The 18925-nt window shown below is 48.4% G+C and overlaps 1 protein-coding gene across 5 annotated transcripts in view; it reads left to right on the top strand.

The window, feature by feature from the left end:
- Positions 1-18925, top strand: part of SMG6 (SMG6 nonsense mediated mRNA decay factor) — a 197074-nt gene that overhangs the window by 92435 nt on the left and 85714 nt on the right. For all 5 annotated transcript variants that reach the window (XM_020909771.2, XM_020909772.2, XM_020909770.2 and 2 more), the window contains 2 exons: positions 25-193; positions 12036-12237. In XM_020909771.2, the coding sequence (XP_020765430.2) occupies positions 25-193; positions 12036-12237 (371 nt within the window). The remainder of the gene's footprint in view (positions 1-24; positions 194-12035; positions 12238-18925) is intronic.

The following is an 18925-nucleotide window of genomic DNA, read 5'->3' as shown; positions in this document are numbered from 1 at the left end:
AGCTCTTACCCTTTGCCTCTGCAGCTCAGCTGTCCTCTTCTGAGGGGGAGGAGGATCAAGATGACATCAAGGTGTCCTCCTTTGTCCCGGACCTGAAGGAACTGCTCCCCAGTGTGAAGGTCTGGTCAGACTGGATGCTCGGCTACCCAGACACCTGGAACCCTCCGCCCACCTCCCTGGACCTGCCCTCACAGTGAGTCAGCCCTGCCCGCCTGTGTTCCCACAGCCCCCCTCCTGTGGCCTGCTGACCTGTGTCTCCCCTCTCCATTGGAACTTGGATGTTCTCCTTCCGTGAACACCTCCCAGGGCCCCTGAGGTGTCAGGTGGTTTCTGCCTGCTCCCTGGTCCATTCCTCCTCCTCCTCTCAGTCTTTCTCTCTCATGTTATGGCTTGCTCTGTTGTGCTCCTTGCCCTTGATCTTGCGAGTTTTCACTGTGCACTGCTCATGCTCACCGTCTCTGCAGCTGCCTCCCAGGTCTGGGTGGGTTTCATTGTGTGAGACCCTCTCCTTCTCTCCCTTTTCGTCCATCGCCGTGCATCTCTCAGGCCCTTGCCACTTCTCATGCTGCCCTGCACACTCTGTTTCCCCGCCTCCCTCTCATGATGCTGTGGTGTATGTGGGGGGTGAGAGCATACATCGCTTTCCCACTCACTTCATCCCCATCCCCCGCAGCACTTCCCTCCTCGTCTCCCTGTCTCTGGATGTTGGTGTGGGGAAAATGTGTGTCTGCTGGGTGTGTCTATATAGATCTCTTTGTGTGTCCATACGACTTTTTTCTCTCTGTTACAAAAATTGTGGTAAAAATGTATACGACAGAGTTTGCCATCTTAACCATTTTTAAGTCTACAGTGCATTCATGCTGTTGCGTAGCCATATAGAGCGATTTCTTGGGTTCGTAGCAGTGTGTGAGTTGTAGCTCTGTGTGTGCCTGTTTGTGTCTGGTTGTGTGTGTCTGATGGTGAGGGTTTTTTTGTATTAATGTGTGTGTGTGGGGGGGTTGTCTATCAAAGGCTCTTTTGGTGTGCCTTTCCATGTCTGTGCATGTGTGTGTGTCCACGTGCTGTGTCCACATTGTTGTCTGGGTCTCTGTCTTCATGTGTGGGTCTCTGCAGGGTTCCTGTGTCCCCATGAGCAATCTGTTTGACTGTGTGTCTGATACCATGTCTCTGTGTTCATATATATGTCTGGGCGCATGTCAGTCCATCTCTGCTTTGGTCCTGCCCATCTCTCTCTATGGGGCTGTGTCCCATGGGAGTGTTTGTATATGTTCCTGAGCGTCTGTGCCCCGGCCTGCCTGTGTCCCTGTCCATATTTGTCTGAGTGTGTCTCTGTGTGTCAGTTTAGGTCTCTTTGTTGGGGGCGAGGGCAGTTTTCTCTATATGTGGGTCTTCTGTGTCCATCCACCTGCCTCTGTCTATTCCTCCTGCCCGTCTCAGCTTGTTCCCGCCTGCCTCTTCTCCTGCCTCCCTCCCTGCTGTTTGTGTGTGTCTGTATCAGGGGTCAGCAAGCTGTGGCCCGTGAGCTAAGAATGGTTTACATTTTTAAATGGTTGAGAGAAAGATCAAAAGTATGAGACTTCACAACTTGCAGAAAGTATATGAAAGCCCCTTCTCAGGGTCCATAAAGCTGTATTGGAATACAGCCATGCTTGTTTGTTTACCCGCTGTCCACGGCTTCTCTTGCACTGCAGTAATAGGGCTGAGCAGTTGTGACAGAGACCATATGGGCTGCAGAACCAACAGTACTTACCGTCGGTCCCGTTACAGAGAAGGTTTGCCGGCTCCTGCTCTATATATATCCATGTTCCTATGCATCTTGTTCTTCTGTGTGTTTGGGTCACCGTGTATGTGTGAGTTTGTGTTTGCCTAAGAGCATCCTAATGTGTGTGCACCCAGGCGCCTGTTTCTGGTCAGCTCTGTTGACTGTCCATCTCTCTCCCTCATTCTTTCTCTTTTCCTATCTTGGTCTCTCCCTCGGCGTTTCTCTCTGTCCGACCTTTCTGTCTCCCTTTCTCCCCTCCTCCCATCCCTCTCTGCCATCGGCTGTATTGTGGTCTCTGGCAGGTGTAGTACACTCACAGTTCTTTCAGGCTCTGTGTTGGGCATATACGTGTGTGTTCGGGAACAAGCATCCATGCTCACTGTCTTCTCATTCTTGTCTAGTGCTCTTCCCTGGGAGGGGGAGAGTACTGGAAGGAGGAGGATGGATGGCTGGGATGGTACATTACATTTCTAGGGAGTGGGCAGGGGTGCTTCTCTGGGCTGTGGGCCAGCCATGCCATGGGAGTCTCCAGGCTTCTGGGAGACACACACAGGTTTCTGCAGCAGAGGTTTCTGGCCAGCAGTTAACTGACCTTTCCGTGTGGACTCTGGAGCCTGATTCTTACTTGCCTTTCCTTCCTCATATTTCTCCCTTGCTCCTCACCCCAGGAAGCCACCCCTGGACCATTCAGCCTGCCCTCCCCAGGACCCCCCAACTCTGGCTCTGTAACCCTGTGGGTGACGCTCACAGCACCAAACAAATCTCTGCATCTTTCCTGTGAACCCTCTTTTAAGTTTCCAGGACACACTCCAGGCTGAGGACCCGTGAGCCAGAGTTGAACCCTGAGCTGGTCAGCTGTGGACACACAAAGGAACGGGCTGATCTGGCTTGGGGCAGCCGGTTCTCAGCAGCATTCCCTGAAGAGTTAACATGTCAGCCTCCGACTTTTCAGGCCATTAATCTGCAATGCCGACTAGGCAGTTTGCAGTTCTGGAAAGAAACTGACAAGGAAGGACTCTTGCTCACTAAGTATCTCCAGCCACTGCTTCTGAGCATGTGCAGGGGTCACAGTGTCTTCCTCACTTTCCCTTGACCTGGGGGGAGGCAGACCATCTGCTCCTGGAGCTCGGGCCTTCCCTGGGTCACTCTACCGCACAGCCTTAGGTATGGTCCACCCAGGTCGTTTTCCCATATCCTGGCCATCAGGCTGGCTGACCTCTCTGCTGCAACCTGTCTCCCTTCACCCCCGCTCCCTCTCCCACCCTCTTGGCTTTTGTTTGGCCGAGGAAATGGAAAGCTCACACAGGAAGTACTGGGCCTCACTTGCTCGAGGTGCTGAGTCTGTTTTCTCTGTGGATGCTGGAGCAAATGGACCGTTGCCGGCTCATGCGAGCTGCTGCCCATCTTTGGGCAAGGGCTCAGTCTGCAGCCGGGCACGTGGTCCAGGCTACATCCACCCCCAACTGGCCTTCACCTCCAAGGCCACAGAGAGGCAGAGGGGGCTGGGACATGTCAATCAAATTTGCTCAGTCTTTCCAGACTTTCCTTCACAGGGATAGCAAATCTGACCAAATAATGTGAATCTGATGGCTTAGTAAACAAGTTCCTATAGCTGTTAACTTACTCTTTGATGAGTCCAGACTAGGCTGGAAAAGTCAGTGTGGTAGAGAATAGAGTCCTTCCTGCACTGTCTGCCTTTGCAGTCAGAATCAGTGGCTGGTTGTCTTTGGAATGCAAGTTTAAGCATAGAGGAGGGGCCCTGCCATCCCGGTTCCTGACCACAAGGTGCAGTGGTTTGAGGGCTGGTGCCACTGGACGAAGCAGACCTGGTCTGACCATCACCCCACCTCATAACCATCAGATCCAAGCTGTGGAAAAGTGGAGTAAGAATTTACCTCCCTTCTTTCTGGTTTCTCATGTAACCGCCTAACACTCACTGAGTGGATGCTATAGTTGAGGGATTGGCAGGGTCTGGTGGTTCTTCTCTAGGTTACAAAATGATATCTCCCATCCACCGATCTTTCATACTGTGGAACCTTTTTCTTTTAAGGCTGTGAGGAATAACATACTCCAGATAGTTCTGTAGATGTCAGAACAGAAATTCATCCCTCTGACACACTAGGTCCCTATGCTGCTCTTCAGTTTGGAAGGTCTGGGAATGTTCTCAAGAGAGTAGGAATGAAATCGTTTCCACCTAACACCTCTCCTTTGTGTGTTTTCATTAGTCTGTGCCTGCATATGTTTTCTGCAAAGTCAGATTCCTCATTGATCCTAAACTAAGGTGACCAGAAAGCCTACGCTTCAGTTTTCTTCTCCTCCAGAAATGCCTACTCCCACATTGTCTCCTTGACACATTTGGACCCTTGATTAATCTTGTTCCTTCATTCCCCTTCTGCCTTTCATTGTGTTACCATCGTTCCTTGCACAGTCAGTCACTCCGAAGCATCCTCTACCTTCTCAGGGGAATTCTAAACCACATCATGAGGTCTCCCTGGTTCTCTCCTCTTGGCCCATATTCCTCCTCTTTCTGGTCACATTGACTGTTCCTCGCAGGAGCCACTTGGGCACACATGGAGCACTTGTCCTGATGGTGACAGGACTTCCCCGACGCTGCCGAGTGACAGGGGCAGGGCTTCAGAGCCATCTGTGCCTCTGCACACAGCGGCACTTGGTAGGCTGGCGTTGGCACGTGTGCATGTTGACTTCCCATTTGTGTCTGTTAGGAGTTGTAATGGGATGGCTTTGTACCCAAGATTTGGATATGGAGGATTGTTGCAGGATGTGGAAAGTTGCCTTGAGCCACTGTAAAAGGCAGTGTAGAGTGCTTTGGTCTGTTTAGAACAGATCACAGTGTTTGGAGGGGCCATTCACATGTTGGGGGTTGGAGGAGGAGTGGGGAGCACAGATTCTGTACCAGGGCTTTCGTGAGAGGGGAGGGGCAGCCACTCCCGACTCTGCCCAGGGAGCATGAGGCCATTGTGAACGTCAGGTGGTGGAGAGGAGCAGAGCGATGGGCTTCCGCGAGCCCACGCGTAGTCCCCTTGCATCCCAGGACCTTTGGCAAGGTGAGGGCAGTGGGACAACCTACCTCATTTCAGAGGCTCCGCCAAAGCCAAATCTTCCCTCATCTTGATCTCTAGTTCTCAGTAAGTGAAAGAGTCAGGGGACTTTGAGAACATCCAAACCTAGCCCAGCTGTGGCAGTTGGTTTATTGCTTTCAGCTGGTACTTGAACCCAGGTCCTGGTCTTGGAGGCTTTCCCAGGTTTAATCCCCGGAGCTTTCTCTGCAGCTGTATGACACTGCGCTGACCCCGAATGAGGATAGGAAAATAGAACCGGTGCCAAGCCAGAGTCTCTTTTTCATTTGGAGTCTGGCTGTCTGCCCATGACCAGGGTTACATAATGGGAAACATAGCCGGGGCTCTGGAGAGCCCGCGCTTCACCAGGCTGCCCAGACCTTCGCATTCTGATGCTATATATCTTCCTAATTGTAGCTCGGATGCATTTATCACACTGTTGGATTGGAGTACTGTTAAAAAAAAAAAACTCCAGAAATTCCTGGACTTGCTGCTTTTCCATGGCTTGTCTTGTGTAGTCTACGGAGCATGCTGGAAATGACCTGGAGGGAGCCCCCTGAGGTGCTGTCACCTCGGGAGACATGGGGACATGGAGGGAGTGTGCAGTAAGCTAATTTCCTCGGGGAGCCCGCCTGTGCTGACCCTGTAGACGAGATAGACATTCCTGAGTTAAAAAGAAGCTCGTTTGCTCACCCTCATAGGGCAGCTCTGAAGTAAGAACTAATCCCAAGCCTAGTCGGCACCCCTTCAAGGACGCTTAATACGTCTTCCCAGAAGGGCATTTTAGGAGGTCACTAAGTACTAGTCCATCAGCACTTCCCTGAAGGAAGTGGTGGTGACTGTGGGAAGCCCCTTTGCTACCCTGGCTCCCCACCCAGTCTCCCTGGCTCCGGGTTGGGGCGTCAGCACTCTAGCCTGGCACCAGGGGGTTCCTCTTCCTCCAAGTGCTGAGTGTGGGGCACACGTGATCTCTCCCACGGCAGGAGCCGCCGTCCCCCGCCCCCCGCCTCCTCCCTCAGGACTTCTTGTGAGAGGAAGGGGTGTTGGCCCAAGGCTCCAGTCTGACCCCAGCAGGGTACAGCCGCTGACCCCGGGAGAGTACTTTCCAGCTCCAGGCTGAGGTTATTTGGGTCCAGTGTGTGCTAAACTGAGAAGACGTGTTGGAGTGGTTACAGCTCAGAATTCAGAGAGGCCAGAACCGTGAGAATCCGCACCAGGGAGGCCACCGAGGAATCCACTCAGGCCGTGGAGATGTCGAGGTCCCCTGGGGACCACTCTTTCCCAAACACAGTGCTGATGGGTTTAGCACACCATCGTCATGCGACCAGGGCCATACGTTTGCGCGTAGCTTGGGAGAACTGAAGTCAAATGAGGCGCTGACCTGGAGAGAGGTTGAGGGAGGCACAGGAGAGGTGCTTGAGAAGCCCTGGAATGAGGTTGCCGTGACCTGATGCTGGCCATAGGGCTCCAGCTGCACTGCTGAGAACATGAAGTTTATGTTCCCAGAGAAGTGCAGGGTGACTGGGCTGCAGATTGATTTTGCCCTATTGGGCAGAATTAATTTCAGCGGGCACTCTTCCAAGGGCCCAGGTTGACTTGTTTGTGTGAATTAGAAAGGCAGAAAGGATCCTCTTTAACTGAGTCTCGTAGTTCTCAGTGGTCACCTAATAAACAGTGACATTCTCAGAGGATGGTATCTGGCCGCCCATGTCTTAACTCCTAGAGCAGTGAGAGGCCTGATAACGTCGTCTCCTGTTTATATCATGGCGGCATCTGGAAGATACACTGTGGTTCCCGAGTTTCAGAGAGAGCTGCGTAGATCTCCCCCCACCCCCTCCCAGGGTCTGCCTCATCTTGCCGAGCTGCTTAACCTGAGACCAGAACCGGAGGCTCAGTCCACTGAGAACAGTGTTGGCTTTCCAAGGGGCTTACTGAGCTATTTCAAGCCCAGGTACTGTTCTTTTGACTCTGCCAGACTTGTTGCATTCAAGTCCGTTTCTGCTATTACTTGCTCATTTCCTCCAGTTGGGTGGGGGGGGGGGGTCCTGCAGGGCTCCCACGGGGCTTGGAACCCCGCGCAGAGGGTTGTGGGCTAGAATACAATGGTCCGTCAGCAAACAAGTTTTTTTTTTTTTTGGTTGTTAATTTTTATTTATTTATTTTTTTCATTTATTTTTATTAGTTGGAGGCTAATTACTTTACATCATTGCAGTGGTTTTTGTCATACATTGAAATGAATTAGCCATGGATTTACATGTATTCCCCAGCAAACAAGTTTTAAAAAGAGGATATAACATATCTTAAGAGCATTTCTCTTGCTGTGGCCTTGAGTCTTTCCCTTTCGTGGCTATAGTCCACAGACCATCTCTTTTTCAGTTTTCTTGTGCCTGGCTTCTGTGCCATCTTAGCCATGTTTCCAGAGCTCCTCACCCCAGGAACCAAAGACCCAACTCGTTTCCCATCTGTACTGCTTCTCTGATCTTCCATAGCTCCAAAACACAATGCAGGGCTTCTTCTCACTCAGCTCTTTCCGGGTTTGTTCTGCAGCTGTGGCGTTTGAATGTTAGTGTTTAAACAAGCTGGTATTACACAGGAAATGGCCACCTCCACAGGCCCCTGCAGGCTTGTAACATGGGGTCATTGTACTTGATATTAATCACCAGTCAGCCTGTTCCCCAGTAAAAATATGAAGGGGTGTGTGAGGGCTCAGTCCTCCTCAGACTTGCCAGAAGGATGGCCTGAGCCCCAGTGGGGCCTTCGTCCTCCATTCTCTGAACTGTCATCCTGGCATCAGGTGGAGTTAGCAGAAAGGTTCATACCTGACCTGCTCCCTATAAAACCAGCAGATCTGCCTTCTTTTCTGAAGTTTAGGAAGGAGGTTGATAGATCTCTGTGGTATAACTTGCCTCGCACATCTCACACCTGAATCTTTCTGAGCTCATTGTAGTTGAGTGGCATGTCGTATGAGGAAACGCCAAAATTGAAGAAACCAGAAACCCACTGGTCCACCTGAGATCAGGGCTTCTCAGTTCCTTGTACCGAAGCTGCTGAATTTTCAAACGCTATTTGCAGAACTAACCCCAACCCTAAGGGTTAATCTGATTCCCCGAGTCAATATCCCCCCAAACAACCGGCCAAGAGTGTGCATTGGTTCATTTCTGTGAAATGTGTTTCCCTAGTCACCTGGGCTGGCCTGGGCTGCATTGTATCGGCCGGCAGCTGCACTGCACTCAAACTGACAGCTACATTAAACCTTGGAATTCTGAGGCAATAAAAAGTAAATTAACTCTTATTTTTTTCCTTTCCTGGTGGAGTAAGTGAATGCCTGTCTGTAGGGAAGTGAGCAAGCCTTGGTCCTGAGTGCATACCTCTAACTAGCCACTGCTAGTGGTTGGTCCCAAGCTAGGATCTGGTGTTCAGATTCCAGCCAGAGGTCTGCTTTCCTGGTGTGTGGCATGTTCTGCGGGGTTGGACCACTGGGTCACTCTGCAGCCGCCGATCCCTGCTCACCAGTCACATCACAGCTGCCTGAGAGGCTCCCTTGCCACCATTCTGAAAGCCATAAACAGACTCACATGCAGTTTCATGTTCTCTGGCTGCCTTGTGTCTGTTTGGGGGGAAGATTTTTTTTGGACTCTAGGAGCTTTCCCCAAATATGAGCTGGGACCAGAACAAACCAGAGGGATTTTCCCAAGCAGATAGAGCTCTAGAGGGTCCATTTAGAACCACTGGTGTCTTGAGCATGTCTGGAAACTTTCCTAGGGAGTCATTTCCTAAGCGTTTCTAGAAGAATGGGAGCGGTGTAAAGTTCCTCACAGCCACCAGAATTGGACATCGGGCCCCTTGGCCCGGGCCAACCTTGAGTCCCTAGCATTCAAGGGCTGCAGTGGGGTGAAGGTTGGAAGGCACTCCCAGGTGGGATAAAGATTAGAGCAGGAAAAGGCTAACTTTTCCCCTTCTACTCAGACAGGAAGCCCTGTGTTCACCCATGGGACTGACCTCTCAGCCCAGAGGCCCGATCAGGGTAAGCTGAGGTGACATTGCCCAGGTTCCAGGAATTACCTCATCCCGTTGCAGACATCTTAAGTTTGAGTTCAGACATCTCACCTAGTTTTTCAAAGTACTTCTTCCTTTTAGTATTAGTTTCCTGACACTCCCTTCTCCCCCACCCTCTGTGGGGAGTCACCATATGATCCATGGGCACCTGATCAGTTGTTGTGTTTATGGGGCTCAGTGAGGAAGGAGAGGACTATCGATGAGCTATGCAGTGATCTGGCGCAGCCCCACTGCGATACCAGAAGAAAGTAGCCACTAGACTCGTACATCCGTCTGGAGGGATCCAGACAGAAATGACCTTTCCTCGGAGCATTTTGTGTATTTATTCCCTTGATTCTGCTAGTCTAGCTTGGCCCCTTGGGCCCCTTGACATTTCGGGGTTGGGAACTCAGGACACTTCCTTTGTCTTTTGGCATCAGCTGCTGTTTACAAATCAGTACTAGGGTAGGAACTCCCATCCACTGCATTTCTGCAGTGAGTCTCCAGGTTTGGGCACAAGGTGGGTGGTAATGGGCGAAAGGCAGATGTGGGCAGGGGTCCCTCGTGGTGGCCAGCAGTCTCTGGGAGGAGTCCGTTTTGGTTTATCTGAGCCTTAGGGACAGGGAGCATGGTAATGAGAACCACATGGTACCACATATTTCTTCGTCTTGGATCCAAGATGGTAGGGGTGGGAGAACGAGAGAGGGATGTGGGGCCTCCCATTGTGGCAGCCATGGGTAATTTTCTGCCGCCTCTCCCTGGCATGAGATGCTGCTGCCCACACCTCCCCCTGCCCCCAAGTAGTTCCTGAAGCAGCCTTGACCTGCACAGCACCAACCAAGGCCCCCAAGCCAAGAATTCAGCTGGGAGACTTTTCACCTTCTTCCTTCTCGCTGTCGTCTTTCCTGTTTATTTTCCAAATTGCTGCTCTGCAGCCGAGCAGTGCCTGTTGGCCGGAGCTCACCACTGCTGTGGGATCAGACTCAGGCAGTGGGCTCCAGTGGCCAGCAGGGCACAGGGGAGGAAGCGGGGAGCTGGAAGAGCCTCCCTGTGCGTCTCCCATGGGCAGCGCTAACCTCGGAGGCGGCCCTGAGCGGCCCTATCACATCCGGTGCTTGTCTCTGCAGCCGGGACCGGAGGATAAACTATCAGAGCTGTGGGGCAGTGCATCATTCCTCTTATTATTTTCTTCTCTGCAGATGGGGTCGTGGAAAGTTCAGTTCCTTTTAACCCTCCAAGTTCTGTTTATTCTACAGCTGGTAGCCTGAATGCCGCGTTTCCCATTACATCACAAAGGGGCTCAGGCAGATCTCCGCACAGAAACGTGTTGCAACTGTTTATTTTTTTCCATATTTAAACATTTCTGACAGCCAAACTCAGCCGAGCCAAAAGATGGAGCTTTGTGAATGAGTCCGGTCGTCGGTGTCTGTGCAGAGAGAGAGGCTTTAGAAAGCTCTCGCCCCTCCGGTGATTCTTCCCAAACACATTCTTGTTCCTGGGCAAAGCCTGGGAGGCGAGTCATTGTGCGGTACACGTGTGTTGATTATGTGCCGTTGTGTGATTAATGGAGCTGTGTTCCGCCTGGTTCCCAGGACACTCTTGAAAACAAGATGTTTCATTTCATGGCCTTTTCCTTGTGCAGCGATTTCAGTAAATAAACCAGTGCAGGCTCCTTCCACCTGGATCCAGGCAAGGAGTCCTCACACCTCCACTCCCCTCTCTCCCCCAGCATCACCTTCAGTGCCATGGCCCTTGAATGCCCTCTCTTCTGCCATCTCCCCAAAGCTCCCCGTCTCCGAGAGAAACACTTCCCTCAGGTCTGAGGCCCCTCCCTGGCAGATCTGGCTCATGCGCAGTGACTCCTCTGGGAAGATTCCAGGATGGAGCTCACTCTTATAGCTCTCTTCTGCTTCTCGCCTCTGGCCACCCCATCTCTTGAGCCTCATTGTAAAGCTTTTCTTTGTTATTCTGTGCAACTCACTCCTTTTAGTGTACAGCTTAGCATCCATAGGGCACTTGCCTGTTCCAGACACCCTGGTTAATGTAGTCCTCTGGAAAAGAAAGCCAAGTCCTGTACAGCCCAGGGCCTATAGACTTGGTGGGTCCCGAATCTGACCACAGTTTGACTTTTAGAGCTGTGTCCCATACAGACGAAAAAAGAAAGCTCTAAGGATCCTTACCACCCACCAAAGCAGGGATGTGAGCCACAGGAGAGTTTTGACAAATGACAGTGTCAGAGAAGTGAACCTCCTTTTTTCTAATTTGGCTCTGAAGTTTGAACTGGGGCGAGCCAGACTTTGCCTTTTCAGGAGTTCTTACCATGTTCGACCAGGACCTGGTGATACGCGATCAGGGGTGAGCAGCCAACCCAGTTTGCCCAAGACTGAGGGTTTTCTGGCGACTTGGTACTTTCAGTGCTAAAACTGGGACAGTCCCAGGCAAACCAGAAGAGTTGGTCACCCTGTACGTTACCTTCCACTTGTGAGGGAGAAGAGGGGGAGAGTGGTGGCTGAGACAGTACTGATGTCGTTCACCTGCTGAAATGCTTGGGTGGCTTTTCCTTCCCAGAAGGATCTTGGCAGGCCAGGAATGAGGTTTTTGTTGGGTGTGTTTGATTGTTTTCTTCCTTACCTATAGGAAGAGCTCTCTCAACCACTGTAGAGGACTGGGGTGGGAGGCAACAACCACATGACTCGTTGCCTGGTGTGTCTGGTCCCTCTGGCTATGTAGAAGGAGGAGAGGTTGGCATGGTGTTGCTGTCTGTGTGGCATATACTTGGCTGGACAGAAGCAGGGGAATTCTGGGAGCCGCCTCAGGCACTGGTTGTCTTGAATGTTTGAGTAAGTGTCTCAGGCACACTGTCTGGAAAGGTGACAGGACCTGCATTAGGCAACTGATTCTCTAAATTCTTTTTCCTTTCTGGTTAGGATTAAAAGCGTCCCCCTAATCAATTTCAACTTTGCAGAGATGGACACACACCCACCCACCAGATTACTGCCACGGGTGCAGTTTTGTCTCCGAGCTCTTTGGGTTAGATTTCCTGGCAGATGCCAGCCATAGACGGCGTTTGCCACAAGCATGTCCCTGCCCACAAGTGCTTAGACGGCTTGAACTGGTCCCTCTCTAGAGCTGCTCTTCTCGTCTCCCCTCCTTTCTCGCAGGGTTGCTGTGGATGTGTGGTCGACGCTGGCTGACTTCTGTAACATACTGACTGCGGTGAATCAGTCTGAGGTGCCACTGTACAAGGACCCGGATGATGACCTCACCCTCCTCATCCTGGAAGAGGATCGGCTTCTCTCGGGCTTTGTCCCCTTGCTGGCTGCCCCTCAGGACCCCTGCTACGTGGAGAAAACCTCGGATAAGGTCAGCCCCAGGCCAAACATCCCTCCCCCGTTCACCCCTCCTCTCAATTCTCCAGACTTTTTTATTCTTGGGAAGTTTTCTGTGCAAACGGAACATGATTAAGTCATTGAGGAGGGTGTTAAGGGAAAATATCGACCTTTTAGCCGCTGACATCCAGCTCCATGTCCTGAAAAAAAAAAAGCCCTCTCGACTTCCTTTGGTGTGTGTGTGCGCTCGCTGGCATGTTGTATATACGATCATTTCCTCACTTGTTTAAATAGTGCAGCTTGTGTTGGCAGTGCTCTCACTCAGCTCCAAATGGTTTGCATCATGCTTAAGGCACCCTCCTTCCTCCCCCCTTTCATCCTTCCCCCCCAGCCGCAAAACTCTGCACTAGGAAAACAGCCAGGGCTTTTTCCCTTCTCTAAGGAGGAGAGTGATAAATAGGTGACTAGAGAGAAGCAGACACCATGTGTTAACTTACAAAAAAAGCTTTTAGGAATATGAAGCATTCCCCGCTGCCTGGTTTCTATTTTTCTTCCTCTGAGGACCGCGTTTTAACCTGAACTTTTTCCTTGTCTGTCTGTTTATAGAAAACAAAGCCCATTGCCTGTTGCCCTGGTGGGGACTGTGGAACTCTTAGTCTCTGCTTAATAGTTGGGGCTGCGGCCAGGTGTAGGGAGTAGAGCCGTCCTTTCCACTTCCCATTCCCGTGCAGCAGTTGCTGGGCTGGGGAAGTCGCGCCCACAGACCCCCCGGAGCAGGGTCTCCTCTGCCAAGCAGGGGATCCCTGTGACTGACCCCTGTGTGGAGTTGTTGGCGTCACGTCCCCTAGGGGAGAGCCTTTTGGGGACAGTCCCACAAGTGGCTTCTCAGAAGGAAAGCTTTTGAGCTAGATGAAGTATGTATAGAAAGGCAGGTAGAAAAAAAAAAAAAAAAGAAAGGCAGGTAGATTTTTTTGTCGCTATTTTAATGTCAGATAGTAAAAGCTAAAATCCAAACATAAACTACAAATATGAAAGATTTTATGTTGAATGTAAATTTTTTAAATTCGTCTTTGTGAAAAAAGGATCTATGTTCCTTGTAGACAAGTAAAAAGGAAAAAAATGCATCCACAACTCCTTTACCCAGTGGTAATACAACTGTTGTTTTTTCTGATTATATACAATCATATTTAACTTCCAGTATATGCACACACTTTTCTTTTTTTTTTTTTTTAACACAACTAGGGATCATATTATTCATGTTATTTGTACTCTGCTTTTAAATATTTATTTGGCTGCCCTGGGTCTTAGTTGTGGCATGAGGAATCTTAAGTTGAGGCATGTGGGATCTAGTTCCCTGACCAAGGATCAAACTCTGGCCCCTGCATTGGAAGTGCAGAGTCATAGCCACTGGACCACCAGGGAGGTCCCTGTAATCTGCTTTTTTCACTTGTATCTTTTAATGTATTCTTAAATGGAATCATGTTTGAGGATCACTTAGTATTCATTTCTATACGAAGATTTCTTTAACCAGTCTTTGCTTTACTGAACCAAGGGACTGTTCCTGAATTTTTGAACTACTATAATAAGTGAAGTGATTCCTTATAGTAGAATTTTTTTCATATATTCCCTTTGGTTAAATTTATATAAGCAGATAAAGGTCTTGACATTGACATATCAATGGAGTTTAAATGCAGTTAATGACTAATATTGGGAATGTGAGAACCTTTCTCTCTCTAGAGGAATACTCATTTTATGTTTTTCCAGCAAAAAGTTGGAATAAAGTCCTGCTGTTCTAGTCTCCGAAGGGAATACTAACGGGGAGTTGTCGTGTGTGAGGCTGAGGACAGCTAACACAGTGCAGACTTTATGGAAGATGCTCAGTTGGAAGAGAAACTGGGCAACTGCAACTTGGGCCAGGGGAAACCTAGTACGTCCTGTTCTTCTGTGATCATAGGGTGGTCTTGACTCTGGAGGTTGCTTTTGGAAATTGGCTATTGGGTTAACTGTCTTTCAGTGAAGAACACAGAGGGAGTCCTAACCAGCTTTAGACTTGCTAAGCCTTTCGCTGTGTGGCATGTGGAATCTTAGTTCCCCCACCAGTAGTCGAACCCGTGCCTCCGGCATGGAAGTGCGGAGTCCTAACCCCTGGATTACCAGGGAAATCCGTCTCCCAGCTTTAGTGTGGGCATATGATACATGTGTCTGGTACAGTATATGATATACAACAGCATGTGGTAAGTACACGACTGGCAAGAACACAGAGCCTGTGGCCCGCGCCCTCAGCCTGTGGTTGTGAGTCACAGGCTGCCCGGGGCAGTCACAGCTCACTGAGACTGAGGTAGTCTGAAGGTAGTCTCCACTTCAAGGACTATGAAGTAGGCATGTCTAATGCAACATCTCCAAATCCAGACTTCTGAATTTCCTTCTCCTTCAAACCTGATCTGTCTTCAGTCTTCGCATCTTGGTAAATGGCAGCTTTGACTTTGGGGCTACTCATGTCAAAATTCTTGGGGTTATTCTTGGCGCCTCTCTTCTCACACCTCCATATCTAATCTGTCAGCAGTCCAGGTCTTCTTTACCTTCAAAATAAACACATACAGTGCTTTCTTACCACTGCACCCTCGTTCGATTCAGTGAAATGCCTTCTGACTAGTTTCTCTAGCTCCTCCCTCCTGCTCTCCAGTCTATTTCCAGCACAGCCGCTGGTATGATCTCTTTATTTTTATTTATTTGTTTTATATTTGGTCGCTCTGGCTCTTCGTTGCCGCACACCGGCTCTCCCCGGTTGCAGTGCGCAGGCTTCTCGTTGCAGTGGCTCCTCTGGTTGCGGTGCGCAGGCTTCTCGTTGCAGTGGCTCCTCTGGTTGCGGAGCGCAGACTTCTCGTTGCAGTGGCTCCTCTGGTTGCAGAGCGCAGGCTTCTCGTTGCAGTGGCTCCTCTGGTTGCAGTGCGCAGGCTTCTCGTTGCAGTGGCTCCTCTGGTTGCGGAGCGCAGGCTTCTCGTTGCAGTGGCTCCTCTGGTTGCGGAGCGTGGCCCCAGGCGTGTGGGCTTCAGTGACTGCAGTTCCTGGGCTCTAGAGCCCTGGCTCGGTAGCTGTAGTGCACAGGCTTTGTTGCTCCCTGGTACGTGGGATCCTCCTGGACCAGGGATTGAACCCATGTCCCCTGTGTTGGCAGGCAAATTCTTTGTCTTTTTTTTTAATTTAAATTTATTTATTTTTATTTGGAGGATAATTGCTTTACAGTATTGTGTTGGTTTGGAAGAGAGGTTCAAGAGGAAGGGGACATAACGTATACCTGTAGCTGATTCATGTTGCTATGTGGCTGGTGAATTCTTAACCACTAGACCACCTGGAAAGCCCTGAGTGATCTCTTTAAAGCATCAGTAAGATCATGTCCCTTCTCTCTGAACTCTCTGGTCCAGCTCCTGCTACTCTGCTTGTGTCCGGAACGCCCTAGTCACGTTGGCATCCTTGCTGTTCCTCAGACCAGCCGCACACTCAGGATCTTTGCACTTGCTTTCCTCATAGCCTGGGACACCCTGTCCCCAGAGCACTGTGTTGCCCCCTCACGCCCTTCTCAATGCCACCTTGGTTGGAGAGGTCTTCCCTATGTAAGGTCTACCCTATGTAAGATGCTACATACCTTCCTTTTCCCTTTTCTCTCTTTCTCTCCATGGCAGAGAAAAATAACATCTCTTAAATATCTAGCATGTGTCAGTCCCTGGACAAGCTACTTCTGTCTAGTATTTAAGTCCACACAAAGTGCCCACCAAGTAGGTATTAGTACCTTCATTTTATAAAAGAGACAACCGAAGTTCAAGAAAGGAGCGAAGAATGATGATCAGCTCTTATGAAACATCTCCACCGCTGACCTGGAAGATCAGTATCAATATGGGGGGCTCTTTAGGAACTCTTGACCTTTTGGATATCTGAAGAAGACAGACATCTTCTCCAGCTTCTGGTGTTCACAGCTAAGAAATGTAAAGTATCTCAAGGACTTTGTAGCGGCAACATGAGAATTTCATTGTGGTCGAGAGTGGTCACGTTTGGTTCAGCTTGGATGTTCACTAGACAGGTGTTCACTGAGCAGACCTATACCACTCCTGTGTACACAGCAAGAGAGATCCAGACATACAAGGCAAACACCCACCTAGTTTGGGAGAGAACTTGTGGCACACACAAAGATGTGACAAGCAAGCAAGTTAATTTGCATGTATAGTTAAAGAGGCACTCTTGAAATTTTATTGAATTGGTAGTTTCCCATTGAAGGCATTGCTCACGGAGCACTGATTTGGCATTTACCGATCACTGTATTTCCCAAGCATATTCCAAGAAACTCTAGTTTTATAGGTTCTTAATAGTTAGGTGAAAAAAAGTCCCATAATCATGTAAATTAGAGTAACACAGTATTAGAAACCATTACTGCAGGACTTCTTGGAGCTTCTAATGTAGTGTACATTGCAAGAAGGATAGCCTTTGCTAGCTTTCCCAAACTTGCTTCACCCTTGATCTTTTTGATTTGCTGAACATCTTTCAGGATTAATATTCTGCCTAAAAGAAACAAACTGTAATAGAAAACCCAGGCATGGGATGAACAAGAGGTTGAGAAAACAGGTGGCTGTTGGGATTTTTCAAAAGTGAGATAGAGTATGGGTTCAGGTAAAAGCAACAGAGCGGAGCTGCTTACATGTAGACAGAAATATCACAGACGTTGAACATTAGAGCCAGCTAGGAGAAAGTGATGTTAAGTTCATGAGTGGCTGCTCGGCACCTTAATTCACAGGTTTAGTATCTTACCCAGGATCATGTAGCTAAGTAAAGTTTAGAATCCTTGTCTGTATGACTTCAGAATATCATATTCTTATGAATGATTTGACATCTAGGATTTGCTTCAAAATAATCTGGGGAGGAAGGAAAGTGGATAGGACTGTAGATGGGGGAAAAAAGGCCAAGTGTTGATCATGGTTAAATCTGAAAAATGGGTTTTTGTTGTTGTTCAACTGCTAAATTGTATGTCTTTTCAGTCCCATAGACTGCAGCACCCCAGGCTTCCTTGTCCTTAACTGTCTCCTGGAGTTTGCTCAAATTCATGTCCATTGAGTCAGTGATGCTGTCTAACCATTTCATCCTTTGCCACCTCTTTCTCCATTTGCCTTCAACCTTTCCCAGCATCAGGGTCTCTTCCAGTGAGTCAACTCTTTGCATTGGGTGGGTACTGGAGTTTACTATATTAATAGTATTCTACTTTTATACATATATGAAAATTTCCATAAGAACAAGTTTTAAAAGGATAAATAAAACCCTGTGTCCTTTTTGCTGCATTATACTGAATAAGCATAAGTGATTGGAAGAGTAATCAAACCATAATAATAGTAAGTTTAAGATTTTGCAGTCAACTGGTCAGGTTCTAGGTGTGCTAAGCTCTTTACACATATTTCCTCACTGAAACCCCAATAACCCTGTGGGCAGATAGGAGAAGTGGTAAAAAGGAAATTATTTTAGGAGAAACATATTGAGTTCATGTTATATATGTTAGTCAATATCAAAAAAGCTTAATTATCTAAAAAACATGCATGTGACTGTATAGCTATAGGTAGTACTGAACAAGGATTTATTTAGTGACAGGCTATTTCTTTTCTTAGGCTCTAAAGCTCTAGGCATTTCATAAGAATCAAATCATTTATGTCATAAGTAGATGTAAGCTATCCTCATTCTAGCTTTCCCAGGTAGGTTAACTTGTGTGATCTTCTGTGTCTTCATTCCCATGTTATGTTATCTGACCCAAGAACTCAGTGAAGAACTTTCCAACAAGTTAATGCTGGGGCAACTTTTAAGCTTGATTAAGAAATATAGATTGTGTTATAAGGTGATGTTGTTTAGTCCCCTCAGTCGTGTCTGACCCTTTTGCAACCCATGGACTGTAGCCACCAGGCTTCTCTGTCCATGAAATTTCCCAGGCAAGAACACTGGAGTGGGTTGCCATTTCCTCCTCCAGCAGATCTTCCTGACTAAGGGATCGAACCCATGTCGCCCATCTCCTGTATTGCACGCAGATTCTTTACCACTGAGCCACTGGGGATGATGTTAGACATCTCACAATCATATCCCATTCATTCTTACAGTCACCTTTGCTTTCTGTCTGGATGTAGGATCCCAGGAAACTGTCATTAATACATAACTGAGGCTAAAGATGGGATTTAAACTGTCCAGCTTTTGAAACCATTGGCTTGTCCATTTCTTAAATGACAGTTTTGGCGAGTTGCTTGTTATATACATAATTATGCAAACATTTTAAATAGAAAATATAGAAAAGCACAGGAAAATAAAAATCACCTATAAACTACCACCTAAAATTAACTAGTGTTAGGGTTTCGTATGTGTCCTTTCAGTTTCCACCCCTCCCCCATGCTCATGTGTGTATTCTTTTCCTTTAATATCATTGAAATCATATAGTGTATGCTTCTTGTTTTGTGCTTTTAAAAAAAAAATCCTTGTTTTTATATATATACGCACACACACGTATACATACATACATACATACGTAGTTTGGGGACAAAAGTTGCCTTTGTTTTTTGATGATCTGGGAAATACTCATTTTAAGTGGGACTGATTTTTTGAAAAACATGACATAATCTTCTCTAAGGATCTACATCAAGAATGAAAGGGGGGAAGAAAGTCAGTTGACTATCCTATATTTAAAATGTAGAAATTAGGACTGCTTA

The sequence above is a fragment of the Odocoileus virginianus genome, chromosome 17 (genome assembly GCF_023699985.2).
Source record: "Odocoileus virginianus isolate 20LAN1187 ecotype Illinois chromosome 17, Ovbor_1.2, whole genome shotgun sequence".
NCBI classification, from domain to species: Eukaryota; Metazoa; Chordata; class Mammalia; order Artiodactyla; family Cervidae; genus Odocoileus; species Odocoileus virginianus.
Note: the sequence above shows the minus strand (reverse complement) of the source record. Positions and strands in the feature narration are given on the sequence as shown.